This window comes from Muscardinus avellanarius (assembly GCF_963383645.1).
Source record: "Muscardinus avellanarius genome assembly, chromosome: 12".
Classification (NCBI taxonomy): Eukaryota; Metazoa; Chordata; class Mammalia; order Rodentia; family Gliridae; genus Muscardinus; species Muscardinus avellanarius.
Window position 1 is genome coordinate 29,122,949 of NC_137798.1, and position 24,142 is coordinate 29,147,090.

The 24,142-nt window shown below is 48.2% G+C and overlaps 1 protein-coding gene across 2 annotated transcripts in view; it reads right to left on the bottom strand.

Moving 5' to 3' along the window:
- Positions 1 to 810: 810 nt before the first annotated feature.
- The window catches only part of SLC7A8 (solute carrier family 7 member 8), a gene marked incomplete at both ends in the record, with an annotated part of 64,403 nt that continues 41,071 nt past the window's right edge, over positions 811 to 24,142 (bottom strand). The window contains 8 exons of one of the 2 annotated variants that reach the window (XM_080707491.1): positions 811 to 971; positions 1,490 to 1,667; positions 3,598 to 3,747; positions 5,382 to 5,478; positions 10,669 to 10,772; positions 12,170 to 12,293; positions 12,853 to 13,006; positions 14,682 to 14,807. In XM_080707491.1, coding sequence (XP_080563617.1) covers positions 811 to 971; positions 1,490 to 1,667; positions 3,598 to 3,747; positions 5,382 to 5,478; positions 10,669 to 10,772; positions 12,170 to 12,293; positions 12,853 to 13,006; positions 14,682 to 14,807 — 1,094 coding nt within the window. Of the gene's footprint in view, positions 972 to 1,489; positions 1,668 to 3,597; positions 3,748 to 5,381; positions 5,479 to 10,668; positions 10,773 to 12,169; positions 12,294 to 12,852; positions 13,007 to 14,681; positions 14,808 to 24,142 lie in introns of those variants that run through there. The other variant, XM_080707492.1, reaches the window with a different exon arrangement.

Here is a 24,142-nt window from a genome sequence, read left to right on the forward strand (position 1 = left end):
TTGGGAGAGAAATGTCCACTACACTGAAAATAAGAGCCTTTTTGGCTTTCGGAAGCTTTGGCACCATGTTGGGGGCAGGATACAGAGGCAGGCCGGGCTGGGTTCCTGCAATCTGAGCCTTTCCCACTGTGCTCCACAGGCCTGGCTTGGGCTTGGGGGAGGGGGCCGTCCTCCTTCTCCTTGGTCCTTAGCTCAGTAGGGAGGAGGTATCCTGAAAGAAACCTTTTTTGGACAGGGAGCCCAGGTTGGGTGGGTGAAGAAACAGTGAGATGGGGTAGGGAAGGAGGCAGAGGGAAGCGTTCCCTCTACTTTTGGGTCCCTGGTGAACAGAGAAGAGTCTGGGCCTCTCCAGCTGACCTGTAGTGGTAACAGAGTCTCTTGAGCCTGTCTTCCCTGACCCATTTACCATGACTGCCAGAGGGCTCAGGGATGGGGAAGGAAGGCAGTAGTAAACTCAGGTTCCTAAGAGCCACCTGAGGTTGCGGGCCCTGGAAAGAGGCCCTGTAGGGCACCGTTGGCATCTCCAGTCTCCCCTAACGCTGGGAGGATGGGCAGCCCTGGTGCTGGGGCCTTGGACAGGGGCCCTGGGGCAAGAGGCTGATTCTTTGGGTACAAAGGTCAGTATCTTTGTTTATAACGTCTCACTGTTCACACCCAAGTCCTGCCTCTGCCTGACAGAAGCAGAGGTGTGTGTGTGTGTGTGTGTGTGTGTGTGTGTGTGTGTGTGTGTGTGTGTTGGGGAGACCCAGGCAGGAAACAGGGCAGAAATGAGGACAAAGGAGGGAGAGCCTGCTGAGGGGACGGTGGTCCTCAGGGCTGGGGCTGCTCTGCTAGGTCCTGGTCCTTGGTAGAAGTAGGTTGGTAGATGGTCTGTTCCTCGGCGTCCTCGTTCAGCTTCTCCATCTCTGACCCCTCCTCCACCTGGGGGTACACGACCACACACATCTTCTGGCTCACCAGGGTTAGTGACTCTGTGGAAGGAGACCACACAGAAGCCATGTCAGTGCTGAGTGTCCCGGTGACATGGCCAACCAGGTGGCGGCCTTCACCAGCTCTCTACTCCAGGTTGCCTTGCCAGAACAGCCAGTGCCTCTCAGAGACTCTCTCCAGGAGATGGCCGGCTGTGTCTGCCTCCTGCATCTTCTATTAGCTGCCTCTCACTCAACAAGACCCCAGCCTTCCACCTTCTCTTTGCCCACTGCCCCCTAATTCCACTGGTTTCCAACCAGCCCAGGGCAGCTCCTGCAGGCTGGCTGGCAGGTGCTGTTCCGGCAGGGCTAAACTCAGTATAGAACTGCCATCTGTTCTTCTCACTCCAGGGGTCTCGAGGAAGACATCTGCTGTTCTTGTCCCACACTCCTTCTCCAGAGCCCTGTGGACCCAGGTGAAGGTGAACCAGGCCTCCTGTACTGTTGGGGCTCCCCCACCAGACCACTCCAACCCAGTCCAGAAGGCCTCACTGCCTGGAGCGGAGCCTTCAACAACTCACCGATGAAGTCATTGAAACACTTGGGTTTGTGTTGCCAGTAAACACCCAGGAAATAGACGGGTACCCCTGTCAGCATGATGGCCAGGCCAATGCCGCAGACCACTGGCTCCGACCACAGGCTGAAGACCAACAGGAAGGCCCAGAACAGCAGGTAGATGATAGGGAACAGCAGGTTGATCTGTGGAACAGAGTCACGGTTGATCTGTAGCCCTCACCGTCCCTAGGCTCAGACAACCCTTTCTCCTCTTCACCTACATCCTTAAAGCAAAGGTCTCTGATAGGGCAATGCTATGTCGACAAATGTTGGTAATTGGACAGTGGGACAGGAAGAGGGTTGGGGAGCCAGGCAGGGAACACTCCTCATTGCTCACACCCTCCCTCCCAAATAGGGTCAGATAAGGCCTCATCATCCATGCCAGAGCCTGTGGCAGACAGAGAAACCTATGATGACTGAGGAACTTGCTGGAATGTTAGCTGAGGTCCTAGGTGGAGGAGAGGTAGGAAGGAAATGGCCTGGGTCTGTCTGGTTTCTGGCTTCCACACAGTCTAGCCAGGGCCCTCAACTGGGCACATGGTAGCAAATGTCCACCCCTCTCACCAGGATCACCCTCAATTTATTTCTCTTAAGCACTGTGAAAAAGAGAAAACTGCTGAGACCCAAGAAACCAGGAAAGCTAGGTAGCAAAGGTAGCTTGGGCCCAGAGATGCACCAACTCCGTGGACTTCATCCCTTCTTGCTGACCACATGTGGGGCGTTCTCAAGGTGCCCTCTTTAGGGTTCCAGAGGCAGACTCATTCAGTAGCCTTTCTTTTCCTTTCAGCCTGCAAGGAGCCTCCATTACCCCTACGATCAGGGCACACTTTCTTCTAATTTGCAGGAAAATTGGTCGAGTTCTAGTATATCTGGTTCTGAACGATTCCATCCATTTCAATCACGGAGGGTGTTTGTGTGTGTTTATGCATGTGTGGTTGTGTGGTACTTGAGGTTGAACCCAAAGGCATTCTACCTTCGAGCTACACCCCTAGCCCGATTTTATTTATTTGGAAACAGGGGCATGCTAGGTTGATTTGAGTCTCACTACTTGCTGATGCTGTCCTCAAACCTGCAATCCTCCTGTCTCAGCCTCCCAAGTATAGGGATTACAGGTTATGTGCCACCCTGTCTGGCCTACAGAGAGTTGTTTTTTGTTTTTGTTTTTTTGGTGGTATTGGGGGTGGAACCCAGGGGCTTTTCTACCTCTGGGCTATACTCCCAGATCTATTTTTTTTATACTTTATTTGGAAACAGGGTCTCACTAAGTTGCTGAGAGCCTCACTAAGCAGCTGAGGCTGGCTTTGAACCTGTGCAATCCTCTGGTCTCAGCCTACCAAGCGCTGGGATTACAAGCGTGCGCCACCACACCCGGCTTGTTTTTGTTTTTGTTTTGTAGCAATCATTAAATTCACTGAGTACTCTACTATGTATATGTGGGACCAGGGGCATTTTAAAAGTAATGATTATGAACCGGGCGGTGGCACACGCTTGTAATCCCTGTGCTTGGGAGGCAGAGACAGGAGGATCCTGCAGGTTCAAAGCCAGCCACGCTGGCTTAAGAGAACCTGTTTCCAAATAAAAATGTATAAAATAGGTCTGGGAGTATAGCCTGGAGTTAGAAGGGCTTCCAGGAACCCCAGTACCACCAAAAAAAAAAAAAGTAATGATTGTGGAGGGGTGAAGTGGAGGTACTTGAGACCCACTTAGAAAATGGTCAGAATTTAGATAGGCAGATGGGAAGCAGAAATTCATTCTGGGATGGAGACCGAGAACCCACCACTGGATGAAGATGGAGGAAATGTTGGAGAGACAAGAGACCCTTGAAAAATCACCTGGAGCTTAAGACTTAAGGGTGGCAGGAAACATGGTGAAGTAACACGGAACCTCAGTTATTCCTCAGCTGCAACCAGCTGGGGCTATCCTATTCACACATGGCCCTCACTTCCAAAGGGCCTGCTACCATCAGAGAGGGGAAGGTCTACGCTCAGGAGCTAAGAATAGAGGTCATTCTGAAACCTGCACTGCGGCTAGAGCCAGTAGAGGAGGGGCAGGGGCCCAGAGGGGCTTCTCTCACCTTGATGGGACGGGGGATGTCAGGCTTCTTCCAGCGAAGGACTATCTGCCCAGCAATTGTGACCCCATAGAAGAGATAGTTGATGAAGCCCACGTAGTTGATGAGTGTGTACATGTCACTGGTGACCAGCATCAGCAGGGTGGAGAGGCACTGGGAAGTGAGATCACCAGGGATCAGAAAGGCATCCAGAGGTTGGAGGAGCTCAGGGGCAGTTCTTCCCAACCAGCAGACCATGTCATTTTCTAATGGAAGCCTCAAGATGGAGACTTTACAACCACCTCTAGCAGCCTACTGATTTTTCTTCCTTGTTTATAGCTCAAATTAATTTTTTTTAATCCCTTAGGAAAGATTGTTAACTGCGGATTAAGGCTTTGTTCTTGTCCTCATCCTTTCTTCCTGGCTGAGTCATCTAATTTGTTTTCCTTTCTTTTTTTTCTGGAAAAAAAATTCTCATAAACAGTTATATAGCCAGGTCCTATTCTTAGAATTCTGCAAATATTATTTAACCTTCATAACATCCCTATGAGATCTTCTTGATGGATGTCACTTTTGTAACTTCAAAATGATCCCGGTAGCTCTTTCAGAATGAGCTGTGCTTTTCCTCTCTGACAATTTATGAAGGCCATACAAGGTCCAGTTCTTGAGTGAGATATGAAGAGAATAATCAGGAAGATTTTAATGGGTGAGTAGGCTGGATTTTTCTTTCTTTTTTTTTTTTTGTGGAACTGGGGATTGAACATTCTACTTCTGGGCTATACCCCTGCCCTAATTTTTTTATTCTTTTTTTTTTTTTTTTTTTTTTTTGGTGGTACTGGGGGTGGAACCCAGAGGCTTTCTACCTCCGGGCTATACCCCCAGACCTATTTTATATTTTATTTGGAAACAGGGTCTCACAAAGTTGCTGAGAGCCTCACTAAGTAGCTGAGGCTGGCGTCGAGCCTGTGTGATCCTCCTGTCTCAGCCTCCCAAGTGCGGGGATTACAAGCATGCACCACCACGCCCAGCCCTTATTCCTTATTTTGAAACAGGGTCTTGTTCTAACTTGCAGAGGGTCTCACTAAGTAGCTGAGGCTGGCCACGAACCCATGATCCTCCTGTCTCAGCCTCCCAAGTACTGGGATTACAAGTGTGTGCCACCACACACTTGAGCAGGCTGGATTCTTGCTGTACTCATCTTATAGCCACAGTACTGGCTCCATGGCCCAAAGAGAAAAATTGTGTGGCCCCTGGGAGCCACAGCTCTCCAGTTGCCTTTTATAACCAACCCATCAAGGTGACCTGCATTCTGTTCCAAACATTGAAACTCCCCCAGTCCTGGACTCTCAAGAGCTCTGTTATCCTGATTTCTGACCTCTTCTCCAGGGGACCAAAGTCATTTTTAATGTTTTATTCAGGATCCAGAAGGAAAATATAAATAATATGACCCAGTGGAGACATGTCTTTGCTCTTTCATTTAGCGCTTTCTGAGTCTATTAATTCTTCCCCATCCCCAATTCTCTTTTTCTCAAACTTTCAGTTTATCAGTCTTTTCTTTATGATTTTTCTTATTGGGACTCGGAGTCTTTCCTTGATAGAACCCTTGATATTGATAAAGCCAATGAATACACTTGCCAGATTATCTAAGGCCCACTGAAATCTAGGTGCAGAGCAGAAGGGTGGCAGGTGTGTGTGTGTGTGTGTGTGTGTGTGTGTGTGTGTGTGTGTGTAACGTGAGCTCCCAGCTGACAGCAGGCACAAAGGAAGGGAGGGAGGTGTGTGGGGCCAGCAGCACAAGGGGCCCTTACTGTGAAGAGCAGGGCCGGGATTGGGGTGCAGCGCTTCACGTGGATCATTGCCAACACACTGGGAAGGTGGCCTTCTCTGGCTCCAGCAAAGAACAGCCTGGCAGAGAGAAAATCAGGTCAGCCCGGGGTAGCTGGTGGACCACAGCCAGGGCTCCTTCTCCACTCCCACCTTCTGCCCACTCAGCAGCACCCCCTCCAACCAGGAGCCCACCCTGTGCCACACCGTCCAGCTTCACAGATGCAGGCAGACTCAAGGCAGCTAGTGGGTAAGGAGAGGTCCTGGGTGGGAGGTCTAGGGCGCTGGCTCAGGCCCGAGGCTCCTACTATCACTAGCATCACTCAATGTCTGAAGGGCTGTCCCCGCCCCTTTGCCTAGGGTCTTCACACCTTAAAAAATGTGCCTCCCTACCCTCAAGGGATAGGGCAGGTGGAAAGCTTTAGAAACTCCTTTATCCTACTCAGAGTCTTGCTTCTGTGGGGTGGGGAGTAGGTGGTAGATTGGAACCTGGCCTGGGGATGTATGAAAACATCTAGGTGGTGCCAAAACTCATCGGACTGAACAATTGTGACCTCTGTATTTTATTATATGTAAATTATACTTAAAATTTATACCCTTAGAGCTATTTATTCTATTCCCAAGAAGCCATCCTAAAGAAATGGAGAGGCAATGAAAAGAATACATATAAAGATATTCTGATAGAATGAAAAAAATCAGAAATATTCCAACTGCTGAAAACCATGAGACTGATTAGAGAAATTATGGTATATACATAAGAAGAAAATTATGAAGTCAATGTTTTTGAAAAGAATTGAGTCCATGAGAACATGCTCATGAAGGTAGGTGTGGTGGTGCACGCTTGTAATCCCAGCATTTGGGAGGCTGAGACAGGAGGATAGCTGTTCAAGGGCAGCCTCAGCTACTTAGTGAGGCCCTCTGAAACTCAGTGAGACCCTGTTTCAAAATAAAGAATAAAAAATAGGGCTGGGGGTGAATCTCAGCGATAGAATACCCCTGGGTTCCATCCCCAGTGCCATACACACAAAAAAATGCTCATAATATAACATTAAATGAAAAAATACGATAGAAAACTGTGATTCCAATTAATTCAAAAATTATTTACAGGCATATAAAATATACCAAAATGTCAACTGGTTACCTCTGGGTGGTATCATTATGAGTGAGCTTAATTTTCTTTTTTATGCTTTATAGAACAAAAATTTTTAGCTGGGTTGGGTGGTGCACACCTATAATCCCAGCTACTGGGGAAGCTGAGGCAGGAAGGAGCATGACAAGTTTGAGGCCAGCCTCAGCAGCACGTTGAGACTCTGTCTCAAAATAAAAATTAAATAAAAAAAAGAAGGTTGGGGATGTAGCTCACTGACAGAGCGCCCCTGGGTTAAATCCCCAGTGCTGCCCCCAATTTTTTAATGTGCTGGGATTGAAGCCAGGATCTGGAGCATGCTATGTACAAACCCCCAATACCTAAGGGTGGAAAAAAAACACCAATTAAAATTCTAAAAGAGAGCTGGGAGGACGTGGTGCTGCAAACGTGTAATCTCAGTACTTGGGAGGCTGAAACAGAAGGATCACAAGTTTGCGGCCAGCCTCAGCAATTTATGAGGCCCTCAGCAACTTAGTAAGACCTGTTTCAAAATAAAAAATAAAATAGAGCAAGGGATAAATCAGAGGTAGAATGCCCCTGGGTGAGCCGGGTGTGGTGGCACATGCTTGTAATCCCTGCGCTTGGGAGGCTGAGACAGGAGGATCGCAGAGGTTCAAAGCCAGCCTCAGCTACTTAGTGAGGCTCTCAGCAACTTAGTGAGACCCTGTTTCCAAATAAAATATAAAAAAGGTCTGGGAGTATAGCCCGGACGTAGAAAGCCTCTGGGTTCCACCCCTAGTACCACAAAAAAAAAAAAAAAAAAAGAATGCCCCTGGGTGTACACACACACACACACACACACACACACACACACACACACACTCTATATGAGGGCAATTCTAATCAGAACAGTTATTTTTAAAAAATTGAACTTTTGAGTCGGGCATGGTGGCACAAGCTTGTAATCTTAGCGCTTGGGAGACTGAGACAGGAGGATCGTACAGGTTCAAAGCCAGCCTCAGCTACTGAGTGAGACCCTGTTTCTAAATAAAGTATAAAAAATAGGTCTGGGAGTATAGCCTGGAGGTAGAAAAGACCCTGGGTTCCACCCCCAGTACCACAAAAAAATTATTTTGAACTTGAGATAATCATAGTTTCACATACAGTTATAACAAACAATATAGAAAAGCCGGGTGTAGTGGTGCATGTCTATAGTCCCAGACCTTGGGAAATTGAGACATAAGATCTCGGTTTTGAGGACAGCATCAGCAATTTAGTGAGATCCTGTTTAAAAAGAAGGAGGAGGAGGAGGAGAAGGAGGAGGAGGAGGAGAAGGAGGAGGAGGAGGAGAAGGAGGAGGAGGAGGAGGAGGAGGAGAAGGAAGAGGAGGAGGAGGAGGAGGAGGAGGTAGAGGAGGAAGAGGAGGAGAAAGAAGAGGCTGGGAGTGTGGGTCAGAGGTAGAATGCCTCTCAGTTCAATTTTCAGTGCTAAAAAACAAACACAAAAATAATACAAGGAAATTATATATATATATATATATCCTTTACTCAGTTTCTCCTGTAGGTTACTTTTTTTTTTTTTTTGTGGTACTGGGGTTCCTGGAAGCCCTTCTACCTCCAGGCTACACTCCCAGACCTATTTTTTTTTTTTTTTTTAAATTTGGAAACAGGGTCTCTTAAGCCAGCGAGGCTGGCTCCAAATCAGCGCGATCCTCCCAAGCGCAGGGATTACAAGCGTGCACCACCACGCCTGGCTGTAGGTTACATTTTGATAAGCTAAAGTATAACAGAAATTGTAAAATCTCAGTGTGAGAGAGAGAAAGAGAGATTGATTGATTGTAGAACCTCAGCAGGAGAGAAAGTTTATAATACAAAAAGCTAAAAAAAAGCAGGTCTTCTCTTTCCCTATGCCTCTTCCAAGAGAAAATACTATAAGATATTAGCAGTTATTTACATATTAGTGTGAATGTGACCACTTTTCCTTTTTTTCTAGGGAAAGAAGTGCCTAAGAGATGAGAGGAAGAGGATGGCGTGGAGCCGGGGATGGTGGTGCACGCCTGTAATCCCAGTACTTGGGAGGCTGAGACAGGAGGATCACAGGTTTGAGACCAACCTCAGCTACTTAGTGAGGTCCTCTGCAACTTAGTGGGAGACCCTGTTTCAAAATAAAGAATAAAAAAATGGGCTGAAAAAAATAGGATGGTGTGGTGGGGACAGAGAGAGCAGTCAGCACCCTGGGAGTTCTGAAGAGCACCGTCTCTTACTCTGTCGTTTGTGAATGGGTTTGTGTGGACCTCACAGTGGCAGCTGGTCACAAGTGTAGGAGCTGACTACGGCCCAGAGCCATGAGCAGTTCTACCCATGAGAACTACCTAGCTAGGCCGGCCACTGGTTTCATGCAGACGCATGCATCCTGCCCCTCCCCACGCTACAACCCCGTCTACAGTGCGGCTCATGCACTAGACTGCGCCCAGGTGCTCTGGGGCCTCCTCGTGCACACAGCCAGCGTCCCTCCTCCACGTGCAGCCAGGACCGAGTGCAATCGTCCAGGTCCATGAGCACTCGAAGTGTCATGTTCACAAGAAACAATCTGACAACACTAAGCATAACACATCCTCACACACTCTTGACTCTCGGGAGGGATGGACCTCTCCGTACCCCAGCACACGAAGACTGAGGAGGGAGGGAGAGAAGGAACAGGAAGATGAGCAGAGGAGGCCTGAGGGGTGGGGCTGCACCTCTGAACCAGAGGCCGAGCACACCATGCGCCCGTCTCCTGCATGCACACGCGACTATACCACGTGCACTCAGACCGCTGCATGGCCGGCCCGAGGGAAAAACCCCACTGTAAAGAACTGTGGACAGTCACTCTTTTCCACAGATCCCAGGGAGCCTCCTGGGTCACGGCTCGTCTACCGCTTGCCCTCGGGTGGGGCCTCTAGGCGGCCACTGCTCCTGTGTCACACGCACACAAGGTTGCTGCGGGTGAGTGTCATAGGGTCCCGGAGCACAGGGGCCAACGCTCCGTCTTTCCTGCCTGGGATCCTGAAAACATGGCAGTCCCTTGTCATTTCACAGGAACTCTTTCTTGATGTGGCATGTGGCTTTGGAAACAGCTAAACTCAGGGTTTTTGTTGTTGTTGTTTTGATTTGTTTTGGTAATGAGGATTGAACCCAGGAGCATTCTACCTCGGGCCATACCCCTAGACCTTTATTTTTTTATTTTTACTTTTTGGTGTGTGTGGTACTGGGGATGGAACCGAGGGGCCTCCTACCTCCAACCTGCATACCCAGCCTTGTTTTATTTTATTTGGAAACAGGATCTTGCTAAGTTGCCGAGGCTAGTTTCCAACCTGCAATCCTCCTGTTTCAGCTTCCCAAGAGCTGGGATTACAGGCATGGGCCACCACACCCAGCAGGACTGTGCCCAAAGAGCAGGGGGGCATTCCTAAGAACCCTGGGACCACAGTAATGGGAATCATCCAGCATCTGGTGGTGCTGACTGTTCATTCTGGGAATGGCAGAAAGGAACACAGAGGGGCCCGGAGCCCTGGATGGGTGAAGGCAGGAGTGGGGGACTCTGGGGCCCACAAAAGCTTCCGGCTCCTCAGGGAGTTACGGGGGCGTGGCTGCAAGCCTCCTTCACCAACAGATGCCTTCTTTTCACTCTTCCCATCCCCTCACCTCAGGTTCTCCACCCAAGATTCGTAGTGACCTCCCTCGGTGCCTGCATCCTCGGGGCACTCAGTCATCCCATCCCACACGGTCTGGTTCCAGAACATTCATGGGAGGACAGACCCGCCCCCCCCCACACACACACATAAGTCTCTCTCCTAGTCTCTTTCAGAGTGGGGTTCCTTTCTAGCCAGCAGCAGTGTGAGCCCAGGCAAGAAGAAAAGGTGGTTCTAGGACTGTGGCCAAGACACCCTCTGCTGCCAACACAGCCCCTGCTCCTTCTGGAACAAGCAGACCACTACATGTGAAGCACCCAGGACCTCGTACCACATGCTTCATAGGTCACTGCGTGAGCAGCACACCCCCTCAGCACCCACAATAACACACAGGCCTCCGCGAAGCCACCACCAGATGCCCACGCGGACCCCTCTAGACAGAGACAGCCCACCATGCACACAGAGCAATGTGCACAGCAGGCGGCGCTGGCCCAAGGGCCCAGGCAGCACTCACCGGGAGGAGGTGAAGAGAGACCCATTAACTCCTCCGAACGTGGACAAGGCGACAGAAATGGGCATGATCCAGGCCATGACCCCGAGGAGCTTCTCTCCGAAAGTCTGGGAGAGGAAACAAGGGGTGAGTAGAAAAGGAGGGTCGGGATTCCGCACCTCCAGCCTGCTGGTCCCCAGCCCCGGCCGCTCGTCCTCGCCGATCTCACAGCTTCCACGGTGAGAGCCACATGCTAGGGCTGGTACATGCTTTGAGCTAATTAAGCAAAGGCGACAGTGTATGGTGGTAATACTAGTAGTAATGAACCAGCATTTATATTTAGTGTGTGTGTGTGTGTGTGTGTGTGTGTGTGTGTGTGCGCGCGCGCGCGTGCGGTCACGCACGCACATGCTGCTGGGGATGAAACCCAGATCCTGGTGCATATGAGGCAAGTGCTCTACCACTAAGCACTTTGCTGCTTGCCTGGGTATAGACACCCAGACTCAGGTTTGTAATTTTTGAGCCTCAGTTGTTTTTTTCTCCAGTACTAAGGATTGAACCAGAAGCATTCTACCTCCCAGCTATACCCCTATCCCCATTGTATTCTTTATTTTGAAACAGGGTCTCATTAAGTTGTGGAGGGCCTTGCTAAGTAGCTAAGGCTCTCTGCGAACCCGTGATCCTCCTGTCTCTGCCTCCCAAGCCTCAGCTTCTCACCTGTAAAACAGGGATAAATCTAATTCATAGGGTGAGAATTTCTGAATTCGCAGAAACACATTATGTTGATGGGAAAAAATAAGAACCTACCACTACCAAGATTGTAAGAGGAAAGGTTGTGAAGTTATCGTTAACCTTCATGTATTGGAGGAATAGAAAATGTAGGGCAACCAGCTTTCTCTACAAGCGCTGAGCTGGGTTTCAGAACGTGACCAGGGAGGAGTAGTGTAGAATAGATGGCCTGCTGTGGAAGGCTGTTGGTCATGGTCTCTGAGCAGTCTTCAGAGAGGAGACAAATGATGACACTGGCAGGGGGCGGTTATGGCCCAGCCTGACGCCAGGTGAGAGCCACACAGCTCCCAGGCCTCTCACAGAGCAAGGGCCCCAGCCCCTCGGACCTGCCTGATCTCTTTCCCCCAAAGGCACATACCTCTCCTGCTTGCAAACTCACTTTTCCCTGAGGAGTGAGCTTGCACTTCCAAAAACAGGCAGAGAGAAACAGTGTGCCTCGTGCAGATGTTTGTGAGGAGCAGCGTGTCTCCCAGATACAACCCTCTGGTGCAGAGGGCTCCAGGAGTCAGCACACTTGTTCTGTAAAGGGTCAAATACTAAACATTTCCATTTTGCAGCCATCCAGGTGTGTGGGCACTTGAAGACGCCCCATCAAAGACACGTGTGGATTCTGTCCTGAGGTTATGGGATGGTTTTCACTTTCATAAGGTCACAGATCAGGGGAAAGTGAGTGGGGCTAAGAGGCAAGTCTACGTCAGCATTCTTGGTCTGAGGGGCTGGGAGTTTGATTTCTTACCACGGCAACTGCGTTTGAAGCCAGCAGCTCCTGGGGGGACATTGCAGTGACATACGCGATATTGGCAAAGACATACACAAATGTGACCAGTGGGATGGAGATGAAGATGGCTCTGGGAAGGTTCCTGTAGAGGGAGAGGAGGTGAGAGGGAGGCCTGTGCCAGCGTGCCGGCTTTGCAGTGGGGTCTGCATGAGGCCAACCTCGCAGCCTCTGTGGCGGACCCTCTCCCTGGAGGTAGCATTTGTCTCAGTCAGGGTGGGGATAATTTCAAGGAAATGAAACAGCTTAGGAGGAACTATGCTCCACACCTGCTGATCCAGATCTCCAGCATGCACCCTTCCCCTTGCCTCCAGGCACAAGATGGGCCCCATTCTGAGAGGTGATAAAGATGCCCAGAGGCCTCAGGGGCCATTCATTCTCTAAGGAAGAGGCATGACTCAGACCGGATTTCATCTTTTAACCTGCTCTGGGACAGTCACAGGACCCTTTCTCTCCTCCTGACAGGTGGATGGCAAATGGTTTAAGTCCCTGGGAAATGAACTAGTACTTCAGGGTAGACCAGAGCCCGGTCAGCAGCACAGAGGGCTGGAGAAGTGGGCCGAGCCCACCTGCTACCTTTTTCTAGCAACAGGTGCTGTGGCCTTTCAAGGGCGAAGGGAAAGGGCTGAGCTATTTCAACTCACTTGTAGGGATCAACAAGTTCTTCAGTCACATAATTAAGAAAGTTCCAGCCCCCGTAGGCAAAGGAGCCCTGAAGGAAGGCCAGTGCGATGAGGCCGATGTCAGGTTCTTGGAAATTCTCAAATGCATTCTTGGGTTCCAGCCAGAAGTACTTTCCTGTGGACACAGTGGGCCAGAGGCTGCTCAGAGACAAGTCCAGGCCTGGTGGCCCCCAGCCGGCCCCGTCTAATCCCTGCTCCTCCCCGCAGCGACACGCCAGCTCTTTGTGTGGTCTCCAGTGAACCCAGCATGTTGGAATATTGGAGAAGTGAGGCTAAAAGGAGCAGAGAAACCCAGGCCCAGGACCTCCCAGTACCTGGCGACCATGAGTCCACGCGGGGGTTCAGTTCAAAGGAGATTCGGAAATGCTTCTTCTAACAAGGCAACGTTACTTGGGAGGAAAGGCCCTAGTAAATTGGGAGGCTGGCTGACGAGACTGAAAATGCAGGCCTGGCGTCTCCTGACCACCTTCCTGGACATCCAGGTTTGTACATTTCCACGAAGAAAGCATCAAGGACAGCAGACACTCAAACCTGAGCTGCTATAAGGCTACTAGCTCATCCCTGTCCTGTTTGCTTTCTTGATATCCTGTTTCTTTCTAAGGTGTGTGTTTGGTGTTTCTTTACCCTTAGTAATGAGCCTTTAGATTGCCGTCCCAGCACTGAGCAGTGTCCTGCGTATAGTGGCCTCGCAAAAAAGGTTGCTGGGCTGCAGGAGCGCTTGCACAGCAGGTAAGGCCCAAGGTTGAGCTCTAGCATGGCAAAACAAAACAAAAAACTCCTTCTAGTCAGGCATGGTGGCCCCTACCCGTAATCCCAGTACTTGGGAAGTTGAGGCAGGATTACAGGTTCAAGGCTGGCCATAGCCACTTAGTAAGACCCTTAGCAATTTAACAAGACCTTGTTTCAAGATAGAAAACCTTTGGTTCAAACCCCAGTACCAGCAGAAAAAGCAAAAACCAAGCCAAACAAAAAGCGCTGATTCAGGTTGTATGAGATACAGAGTAACTGACCACATGTTATTCATTCATCTGTAACCCAACATGTGGTCAGGAAACAAGGAGATTAGTGTGACCGGGAGAGAGAATTGAGACAGATTAGGAGGAACTCATCACTACCTTTGATAAGATAGTAGTACACTGATTTCCTTAAATCTAAATTCCTGAAAACAATACAACCTGCTAAAGGACTTAATTAAAACCAGCAGGCATATTACTCCAGAAACTTGTTTCTTGGAGTAAACACCCCCCAGCTCTCAGGGCTTGGGGCAGGTGGGAGGCGTTGTCTTTGTCACCGGATGGTCTCCATGAGGCGGTGGTGTTGAGTGGAGCCTCCTGGTGCCATGGGTCCCATGGAAACCAAATATGGACACAGGCTTGGAAAGGACCAAATCCACTGGGGAATGTTGGCAGGGGCCCCAGGAATGCAAAGCTCTCTTGCAGAGATTATGAGTAATTTTGAAACATATAAAACGTTCCTCCTCTGTTCTCCATTTTAAGATATGGACAAAGTACAGTAGAAGATGGAGGGATGCATAAAAGATGGGGTTGGAGGAGAAACAGCAACAGAGTCAGCTGGCTGTAGCAGAGTCAGGAGGCCAGCACAGGAGATGGACCTTTGTAGGGGTGGGGGCACCCCTCACCCCCAAACGCCCTGGGAAAACTGGCCTCTCATGCCTTCTGTCAAGCAAGTGAAGAAAGGAAGTCACTCCAAGTCAGAACTGGAAAACCTCGGGTTCTGTACGTGCAAGGGGTGGAAGGTTGTGTGGGCCCTATCACTCCCGGGACACTCACCTTTGCATATCTGTACAATCCCCATGACGATGATCAGAGCCAGAGCCAGGAGCTTCCCAGCTGTAAAGATGTCCTGGACCCGGGTGGCCCACCGCACACTGGAACAGTTGACCCATGTCAGGAGCACTGAAAAGATAAAGCCCCAGACATGCCGTCAGGGCCACACCAGGACGTAGGATCCCAGCGGAATGCAACTTGTTCCTAGTGATGGGTTTGGAACAGGCTGGCCAGACATCTCACAAGTGCAGCCCCAGTGACCGGAAACCTTGGCTCGGTTAATAGGTCACAAATGCGGATATGTGCCCCAAATTAGAGCTTGGTCAGAGCATGCCCTATCCGGGGCTGGCAGCCAGAGGACGGCTCTGTGGGAGGAGAGGGGAAGTCAGCATCTGATCAGGACACGAGAATGGACTAACTTTTCAAGTCACTACCTGGTCCAGGAGCCCTGAGCGGCTGTAGGATCTTGACTGTCACCTCCTTACGCCTGATTTTGCAGCCACGGTGTTTAAGGGACTCTTTTGTTTCTTAGGTTTAGCAAGGTATAATCTACATTTAGTAAAATCCACCTTTCCTTCTTTTCTTTTCTTTCTTTCTTTTTTTTTTTTTTGGTGGTACTTGGGGTGGAACCCAGAGGTTTTCTACTTCTGGGCTATACTCCCAGACCAATTTTATATTTTATTTGGAAACAGGGTCTCACTAAGTTGCTGAGAGCCTCACTAAGTAGCTGAGGCTGGCTTCAAACCCATGCGATCCTCCTGTCTCAGCCTCCCAAGAGCGGGGATTACAAGCGTGCGCCACCACACCCGGCAAAATCCACCTTTCTTGAGTATAGTTTGATGAGATTTGACAAAGGCGTTTAAGTGTTTAATCACTATCAAACTCAATGTACAGACTATTTCTAGCACTCCAAAAAGCTGTCTGTGTCATGTTCCTTTGTGCTCAGTTGAGTCTCTTTCCTCGACAACCTCTGGCAACCATTAATTCGATTTCTGTCCTTATAGTTTTTTTTTCCAGAATTTCATATAAATGGAATCATAGACTAGGGAGGCTTTTGTCTGGCTTCTTTCACCTAACAATGCTTTGAGACGTATTCATGTTGCTGTATGTATTAGTAGTTTGTTCCCTTTTTATTAATACTATTCCATTATATTGATATATCACTTATTTTTCTATTCTGATAGACATTTGGGGTTATTATGCAAATAAATCTGTTATAAAGAACTGGATAAGCTGGGCGTGGTGGCATACACTTGTAATCCTAGCATTTGGGAGGCTGAGACGGGAGGAGACCAAAGTATCGCGGTTTGCGGACAGCCTCAGCTACTTAGTGAGGCCCTCTGCAACTTAGTGAGACCCTGTTTCAAAATAAAGAATAAAAAATAGGACTGAAGTTGTAGCTCGGAGGTCGAATGCCTCTGGGTTCCATCCCCGCCAAAAAAAAAAAAATAAAAATAAAAATAAAAAATCTGGCTATTTTATAGGTGTGTGATAGTATTTCACTGTGGTTTTGATTCACATTTCTCTAATGACGATGTTGAACAAGTTTTTATGTGTTAATTTGCCACCTATCTGAATATCTTTGGTGGTATGGGGGCATGTGAGTCACAGGGCTCCTCCAGAAATCCCAACAACATGGGACCTGCAAGGGTTAGATAAGGGCTCAGAGGCTGAGTGCCAGGAGGGGGCGCTCTAGAAGCTTAATGCTACCCCGCCCTGTACCCCACCAGGGCCCTGTGCTGCAGGAGAGGGACTCTCAATTTCCTTATGGTGGCAAAATGCCTGAGAATAAAAGAGAGAAAAATTAACCCCCCCGTGCTTCCCCTTTCCTGAAACAGTGACTAGGGCACTCCCTGATACTCAAAGGTACAGTCATGCATGTAAAAGCATAGGAATATTTCTATTTTTCTTCAGCTTTCTGCCAGGGCTCTGACTTTATTAGAGTGGCTGATTAAGCTACATAGATACTTGACCTTAAAATTAATTGTGCCTTTACTTTCCAAATATTTCCCAACTTTACTTGATTCTGAGAACATTTTAGTAGGTTAGGAAGGTTCTGATATTATCTACCTGTTTCTTCTCACTACCTGGCATCACTACCTGGCAAGCTCTTACTTTCTCAGGATTCAACTCAAATGTTACCTGTTCCACAAATCTTTGTAATTTTTTATATTCTCAGCAACATGCTTGCAAGGTGAGATATATCAGTCACAGTTTATAGTCAAGGTACAAAGTTTGCCTTCCTCACTACAAGAATCCCACCAAACCTAGCAGGCTGCCACAAGCCTATAATCCCAGTACTTGGGAGGCTGAGATAGCAGGACTACAGGCTCAAGGTCAGCCTCAGCAATTTAGTGAGACCCTGTTTCAAAATTTAAAAAGGAGAGGTACAGAGGAATAGCTTGGAGGCAGAATCCCTGCTGTGTTCAATCCCTAGTAATTCCCCCCAATCCCAGACCACTTTGTTTATATCTATTTGTTTATATTAAAATAATCTTTGGGCTGGGCATGTAACTAGGTGGTAGAGTGCATCAGAGCATGTGCAAAAGCACTAGGCTTGATTCCCAGCACTACACATTAAAAAAAAAAAAAAAGATAAAAAATAAAACAAGCCAGGTGTGGTGGCGCACACTTGTAATCCCAACATTCAGGAAGCTGAGACCAGAGGATCGCGGTTCGCGGACAGCCTCAGCTACTTAGTGAGGCCCTCTGCAACTCAGTGAGAGCTGGTTTCAAAATAAAGAGCAAGGGGGTGTATCTCAGAGGTCAAATTCTCCTGGGTTCCATCCCCAAACCCACCAAAAAAAAAAAAAAAAAGGGCAGGAGATGTAGCTTGGAGGTCAAATCCCCAGACCTGCAAAAATAAATAAATAAATAATAAAACAATGTTTCTATTCTATTTTCCTCTTTCCTTGTATTTTATTGTGTTTTACTTGGGGGTACTGGGGATTGAAACCAGAGGCATTCTACCTTCCACCTATACTCCCAGCCCAAATTTATTTCTTATTTGGAAACAGGGTCTTGTTAGGTTGACTGGAGTCTCACTACTTTGCTAAGACTATGCTTGAACCTGTGATCCTCCTGTCTCAGCCTCCCAAATACTAGGATTACAGACAAACACCACCACGCCCAGCTCCTCTTTCCTTGAAGACTAGGAAGTCAGGTGCACGCGCGCATATGTATGCGCGCGCGCGCGCGCACACACACACACACACACACACATTTTTATAGTAATGGGGATTGAACCCAGGAACATTCTACCTCTCAGCTACACACCCAGCCCTATTTTACTTATTTATTTATTTATTTATTTATTTATTTATTTATTTATTATGTGGTAAAGAGGATAGAACCTGAGGCATTCTACCTCCGAGCTACACCCCCAGCCCTATTTTAAATTTTTTATTCTTAATTTTTTTGTGTGTGGTACTGGGGGTGGAACCCAGAGGCTTTCTACCTCCGGGCTATACTCACAGCCCTATTTTATATTTTATTTGGAAACGGGGTCTCACTAAGTAGCTGAGGCTGGCTTCAAACTTGTACGATCCTCCTGTCTCAGCCTCCCAAGTGCGGGGATTACAAGTGTGCACCACCATACCTGGCTCTTATTTTTGTTTTGAAACAGAGTCTTGCTAGACTGATGAGTCTTACTACTTGCTGAGGCTGTCCTTGAACCTGCAATCCTTCTGTCTCCGCTTCCCAAGTACTATGATTATAGGCATGTGTCACAACACTTGGCTTTTTTAATGCATTTAACCCGAGGGTATATCATTGGTGCCTGCAATGGTAGGCACTCAACAAATATTTAATTAAGGAAATGCCACAGTCCATTAGTCCCCCAATCTCACCTCAGCCTACACATTCCACAGTAAACACCTCTCCCTGTTCCCCAGGAGTCTTATCAGGAGGAGACAGTCCCCAGGTGGTCTCAGAGCCAAAAGAGCAGCATTAAGCTTGACTTCAAGAGTAGAAACTCCTAACTCCTTCTGGAGGAGCCATTATCCAAGATGGTGGCATATAAGGACAATCGAAACATGTTGTCAGAGGAAGGATTTTAAGTGCCTAGAGAGGGAGGACATTTTGTAAATACTTGAACGTTCCAGACGGACCGAGACAGCTTGATAAATACACATTTGGCTATCTTACTCAATTCAGTAAAGATTTCAGGATCATGTGCATGGTGACAGTCCAACCCAAGCCACTCTGAACAACTGGGGCTATGATCTCAGTTTCTCTTCAGAGCCCTGAGACATGCTGGGTACAAGGCTGGGCACCAGTACAAATCCTGGCGCACACGAGTAATACTGACTAAAGGATAAAAGAGTTTGGTTTGTGAAAGAAAGGGAGTGGAGCCGGGCGTGGTGGGAGGCTGAGACAGGAGGATCACAGCCAGCCTCAGCTACCTAGTGAGGCCCTCTGCAACTTCGTGGACCCTATTTCAAAATAAAGAATAAAAAAGTTAGGGCTAGGGGTGTAGCTTATAGGTAGAATGCCCTTGGTAGAATAGGAGAAATCAAAGAAATCCCTCCTCCCCCTGGCAAGAGACCAGGACAGAAAACACACAATGCTCACTTGGCACACCTATAATCCAGTACTTGGGAGGCCGGGACAGGAAGATGCAGAGTTCAGGACAGCCTCAGTAGCTTAGTGAGACCCGTTTCAAAATAAAAAAAGGAGCCAGGCGTGGTGGCACACGCTTGTAATCCCAGCGCTTGGGAGGCCGAGACAGGAGGATCACACAGGTTCCAAGCCAGCCTCAGCTACTTAGTGAGGCTCTCAGCAACTTAGTGAGCCCCTGTTTCCAAATAAAGTATAAAAAAGTAGGTCTGGGAGTATAGCCTGGAGGTAGAAAGCCCCTGGGTTCCACCCCCAGTACCAATAATAATAATAATAATAATAATAATAATAATAATAAAAAAATTCCCACCCACCCTCCTCAAAAAAAAAAAAATCAAGAAAACATAACACATACAATCTTTTTTTCTTTTTCCTGGTGCTGGAGGTTGAACCCAGAGGCATTCTACATCTAAGGTACACCCCAACCCTATTTTATTTTGTAACAGGGCCTTACTGCTAAGTTGCTGAGGGTATCTTTAGGTTGCTGAGACTGGCTTCAAACCTGCCATCCTCCTGGGTTCAGCCTTCCAAGTACTGGGATTACAGGCATGGGCTACCATGTCTGGCTCAATCCTTTCTTTAAGAGACAGGCCTAGTCAAGGCAAACAGAAAGACTCCTCAGACTGCCAGCTCCTCGGGGTGTGTGAAGGACAGAAAGCTGTCAAGTAGCCTTTGCTGTCAGTGTCTGGTTCAGCCAGAACCCTGCCCTTGACTAATATTTAACCTTTTACCTTCACACTTTCAGAAGTAAAAAAAGGAAATTCTAGGAATGAAGTGGGGACGGGCAGGTGCTCTGTGGCCCCTAATCTCAGAACAAAGCTGCAGGCCCAGGTATCACCCTTTACCCGGTGGAGGTTGGGCCATCTCAGCATGTGACTGAGGACAGAGAGGCACTTTCAGGTTCCCAGGGGCAGCAGGGCAGCTTCCCTCACAGCAGCTGAAACTTGAGCCTCCATCCAGAAAGGAAAGGTCAGAGAGTACAGGCAAGACAGCTGGGTGCCTGCCAAGCCCTGTCCTGCGCGGAGGCCTGCTGCTGCCTCTCTGCCACCCAGACACCCTTGCTGTTGCTCTCAACTGTCGTCTCTCCCTTGCTCAGCTAGACCCTGAGTCCTGCACGCCTGACACCCAGAGCCCTCAGGGAAGCCCACAAAGGTGGGGATCGGTTGCTCCTGCAGCTTGAACTGTGAGAGTGTGCATCCATCAACATCACGCATCTATCCATCACTTACCCAGGGTCTGCTAGAGTTAGAAACTCCGATATGTGGCAGAGTTATAAGTAAGACACAGTTCTCTGCAACAGTGTAATGGGGGACATGGGGGAGTTAAGAGATGACCACAAAACACTGGGGAGAGCAGTGCTATTCATGGAGCTGGAGGCAGCTATACGGATGCCCCAGCTCAGCCCAGGGGAATGAGACATGCTTCCTATGTGAGAAAGCCCCAGCAATGTGATTGTTTTTTATAATGTTAGTCTAGCTGGACAAAATATAATGCAAAAGACTCTGACTCTGATTCACTGTAATCCAGCTATGGGAGTAGCTGTTGCTTCTCTGCAGGCCCCCATGGAATCCCACGTTTATCTGTATCTCTTGGGTATCTTGGGTATTTTTTTTTTCCTTCTTTTTCTCTTTTGTTTCCTGGAAGGGGGGAGGATAAGATAAAAAACTAGCAAGGGAAGAAAACTTCAAAAAGATGCTGAAGCCGGGTGTGGTGGTGCACACTTGTAATCCCAGCTTTCACAAGGCTGAGACCAGAGGATCGCAGTTTGTGGACAGCCTCAGCTACTTAGTGAGGCCCTCCACAATTTAGTGAGACCCTGTTTCAATATAAAGGATAAAAAAAATAGGTCTGGGGGTGTAGCTCAGAGGTTGAATGCCCCTGGGTTCCATCCCCAGACCCACAAAAAAAAAAAAAAAAAAGAGATGCTGAAGTCAGGAGTTGGTTACTGGTTACTTAATCTACCTAGAATAAAGATCTCAACATCAAAGTGACAGAAATATAAAGAATGGGACAGGCAGGAAGAGAAAAACCTCAGAAGCCAGCAACCTAGTGCCCTGCCCAGAGCCTAGGGCCTCTCACCTGCCAAGTATGAGAGATTGGCTCAACCCTTCCTGTCCTGGAAAAGCTGCAGGACCAGCAGAGAGATTCAGAGATCCTGTCCCCAAGCTGGAACTTGCTTCCCCACTTGGGGTGGGGTGGGCAAGTCCTGACCCCTGCAGAGGAATCACCTTCAATCCCACCTCAAGCGTGTCCCCAGACTGATCCCTGGGTATTACGGAAGCCTTTCCTCAGGCTTGCCCACGATCACCACTCACCACGGCAGACCTCGCGAGGCCTGTGGGAGGCAGAACGCCCTCCCCAAGATGCCAGCCTCTCGCCTGGGATTTGTGAATATGCAAAAGGAACTTTGCAAACGTGATTCAATTAAGGATCTGGAGATGGGGATCTTCTGGGTTTTCTGAGTGTGCCTGATGTAATCACAAGAGGCCTTACAAGAGGGAGCCTAGGAGTTCCAAAAGGAGAGATGACGATGGAGGTAGAGGTCAGGGAGAAACTGACTTGAAGATGTTAAGTTGCTGGCTTTGGAAGCAGAGGGGCTATGAGCCAAAACGTGCAGGGAGAGGCGAGGGAACAGCTCTCCTCTCAGCCTCCGGAGGCACACAGCCTTGCCCACCCTGACCTCTACGAGTGTAAGATGATAAATCTGTGTGCTTTTTGTGTATGTGGGACTGAACCCAAGGTCATTCTCCCTCTGAACTATACCCTAGCTCTGTTTTATTTTTTGTTCTGAAACTGTTCCTAAGTTGCTGAGAGTTTGGCTCTGTTGCTGAGGATGTCCTCCAATCTTCAACCCTCCTGTCTCAGTCTCCCAAATACTGGGATTACAAACTGGCGCTCAGGATTAAATCCAGACGTGTTCTACAGACATCTCCAGATTTTTTCTTTTTTTTGTACTGGAGACTGAACCCAGGGGCATTCTTTTATTTTTTATTTTTTTATTTTGAGACAGGGCCTCCCATGTTGCCCAGGCTGGCCTCAAACTTGTGATCCTTCTGTCACAGCCTCTCAAATGGCTGGGATTCCAGGTATGTACCACTGTACCTGGTAAATTTGTGTAGTTTTAAGCCAGTAAGAGTGTAATGATTTGTTATAGTAGCAATACAAATAAATACAGGGAGAGACATCATGCAGACTAGAAGCAGGGATACACCCTTAAAAAAAAGCCTTTTTTGGGGGTGGGGGGACTATACCCGAAGCTATTTTATTTCTTATTTGGAAACAGAGTCTCACTAGGTTGCTGAGAGCCTAAATTGCTGAGGCTGGCCTAGAACCTATGATCCTCCTGTCTCAGCCTCCCAAGTACTAGGATTACAAGCATGTGCCATCATGCCCGGCCACGAGAAAAGCTTTTAATGAGCAACCAGGTGCAAGGCTCTGGGATCAATCTCCAGCATTAAAAAAAACAACAACCCGGGCGTGGTGGCGCACACTTATAAAGCCTGAGACTGGAGGATCGTGGTTCACAGACAGCCTCAGCTACTTAGTGAGGCCCTTTGTAACTCAGTGAGACCCGGTTTCAAAATAAAGAATAAAAAATAGGGCAGGGGGGTGTGGCTCGGAGGCTGAATGCCCCTGGGTTCCATCCCCAGACCCGCAGGAAAACAACAACAACAACAAAACCAAACCAAACAAAACAAAAATCCTCCACAAAATTAAAAAAAAAAAAAAAAAAAAAGAGAAACTAGGCAACACACACCCAGAACCCATCAAGTGTCTGTCCACAGGCTTTGCAAGACACCAGGAGGGAAATGGAAAGGCTCCCTAGAAGTGGGTAGTGAAGGTGAGGTCAACAGTGTGCTAATGTAGTTGGCAAATAGCCACACCACCTGCCAGCATCCCAACTCTTCCAACTTCCAAAGCTTAGCTAGAGGGTCACTACCTTCTCTTTCTCCCTGTGGTAATGCCACACAATAACAAACAGGCCAGCAGTTTCTTGTCTCCTCTTGAGAGAGAAATTCAGGGGCAAAGATACAATGTCCTTTCTTCATCTAATCCCAGATTCTCCTTCACACTCCTGTATATTTCATACAGCTTCAGTCCCCCAAGCACAACCCAGAGGCACATACAAACAGGCCCAAGAGTTATAAGCTTCTTGCAAGACAAGTGGAGCTCCAGGATGTCCTTTGCTTTTTGTCCCCACAGATCTGTTGGTTTCCTTATTTTACTGACAAGAGGATATACTAAAAAACCATGAGAGAAATAGGTGTGGTAGTATACACCTGTAATCCTAGTACCTGGGAGGCTGAGAAAGGAGGATAGAAGGTTCAAGGACAGCCTCAACAATGTAGCAAGACTCTCAACAATTTAACTCTCAATTTAGTGAGACCTGTCTCAAAATAAAAAAATAAAATAAGGCTGAGACATAGGAGGTAGAATGTCCCTGGGCTCAATTCCTAGTACCACAAAAACAAACACAACAACAACAACAAAATGAAAAAAAAAAACCCACACAACTCCAAAATACCACAAGAGGAATCAAAATGGAAAGCCGAGGGGCTGGAGATAGAGCTCAGAAAGTATAGTACTCGCCCAGCATGTGCAAACCCTGGGTTCAACTCCCAGCATTGCGGGAAAAAAAAAGGTGGAGAGCCAAGAGATAATCTCCAGAGACCTGTGTCCGGAGCACAAAGTGGCCATAAAGTGTACCGTGCTGTCATAGACAACATCAGGCCCTTTGGCAGAGCCCGTTACGTGATTTCGCTGGACTAAGTCACCCCGCCTGACTCGGTGGGTGGCGAGATGCAGGAGGCTAAAGGATTATACATTTGGGAAGGAAAGACTAGGAA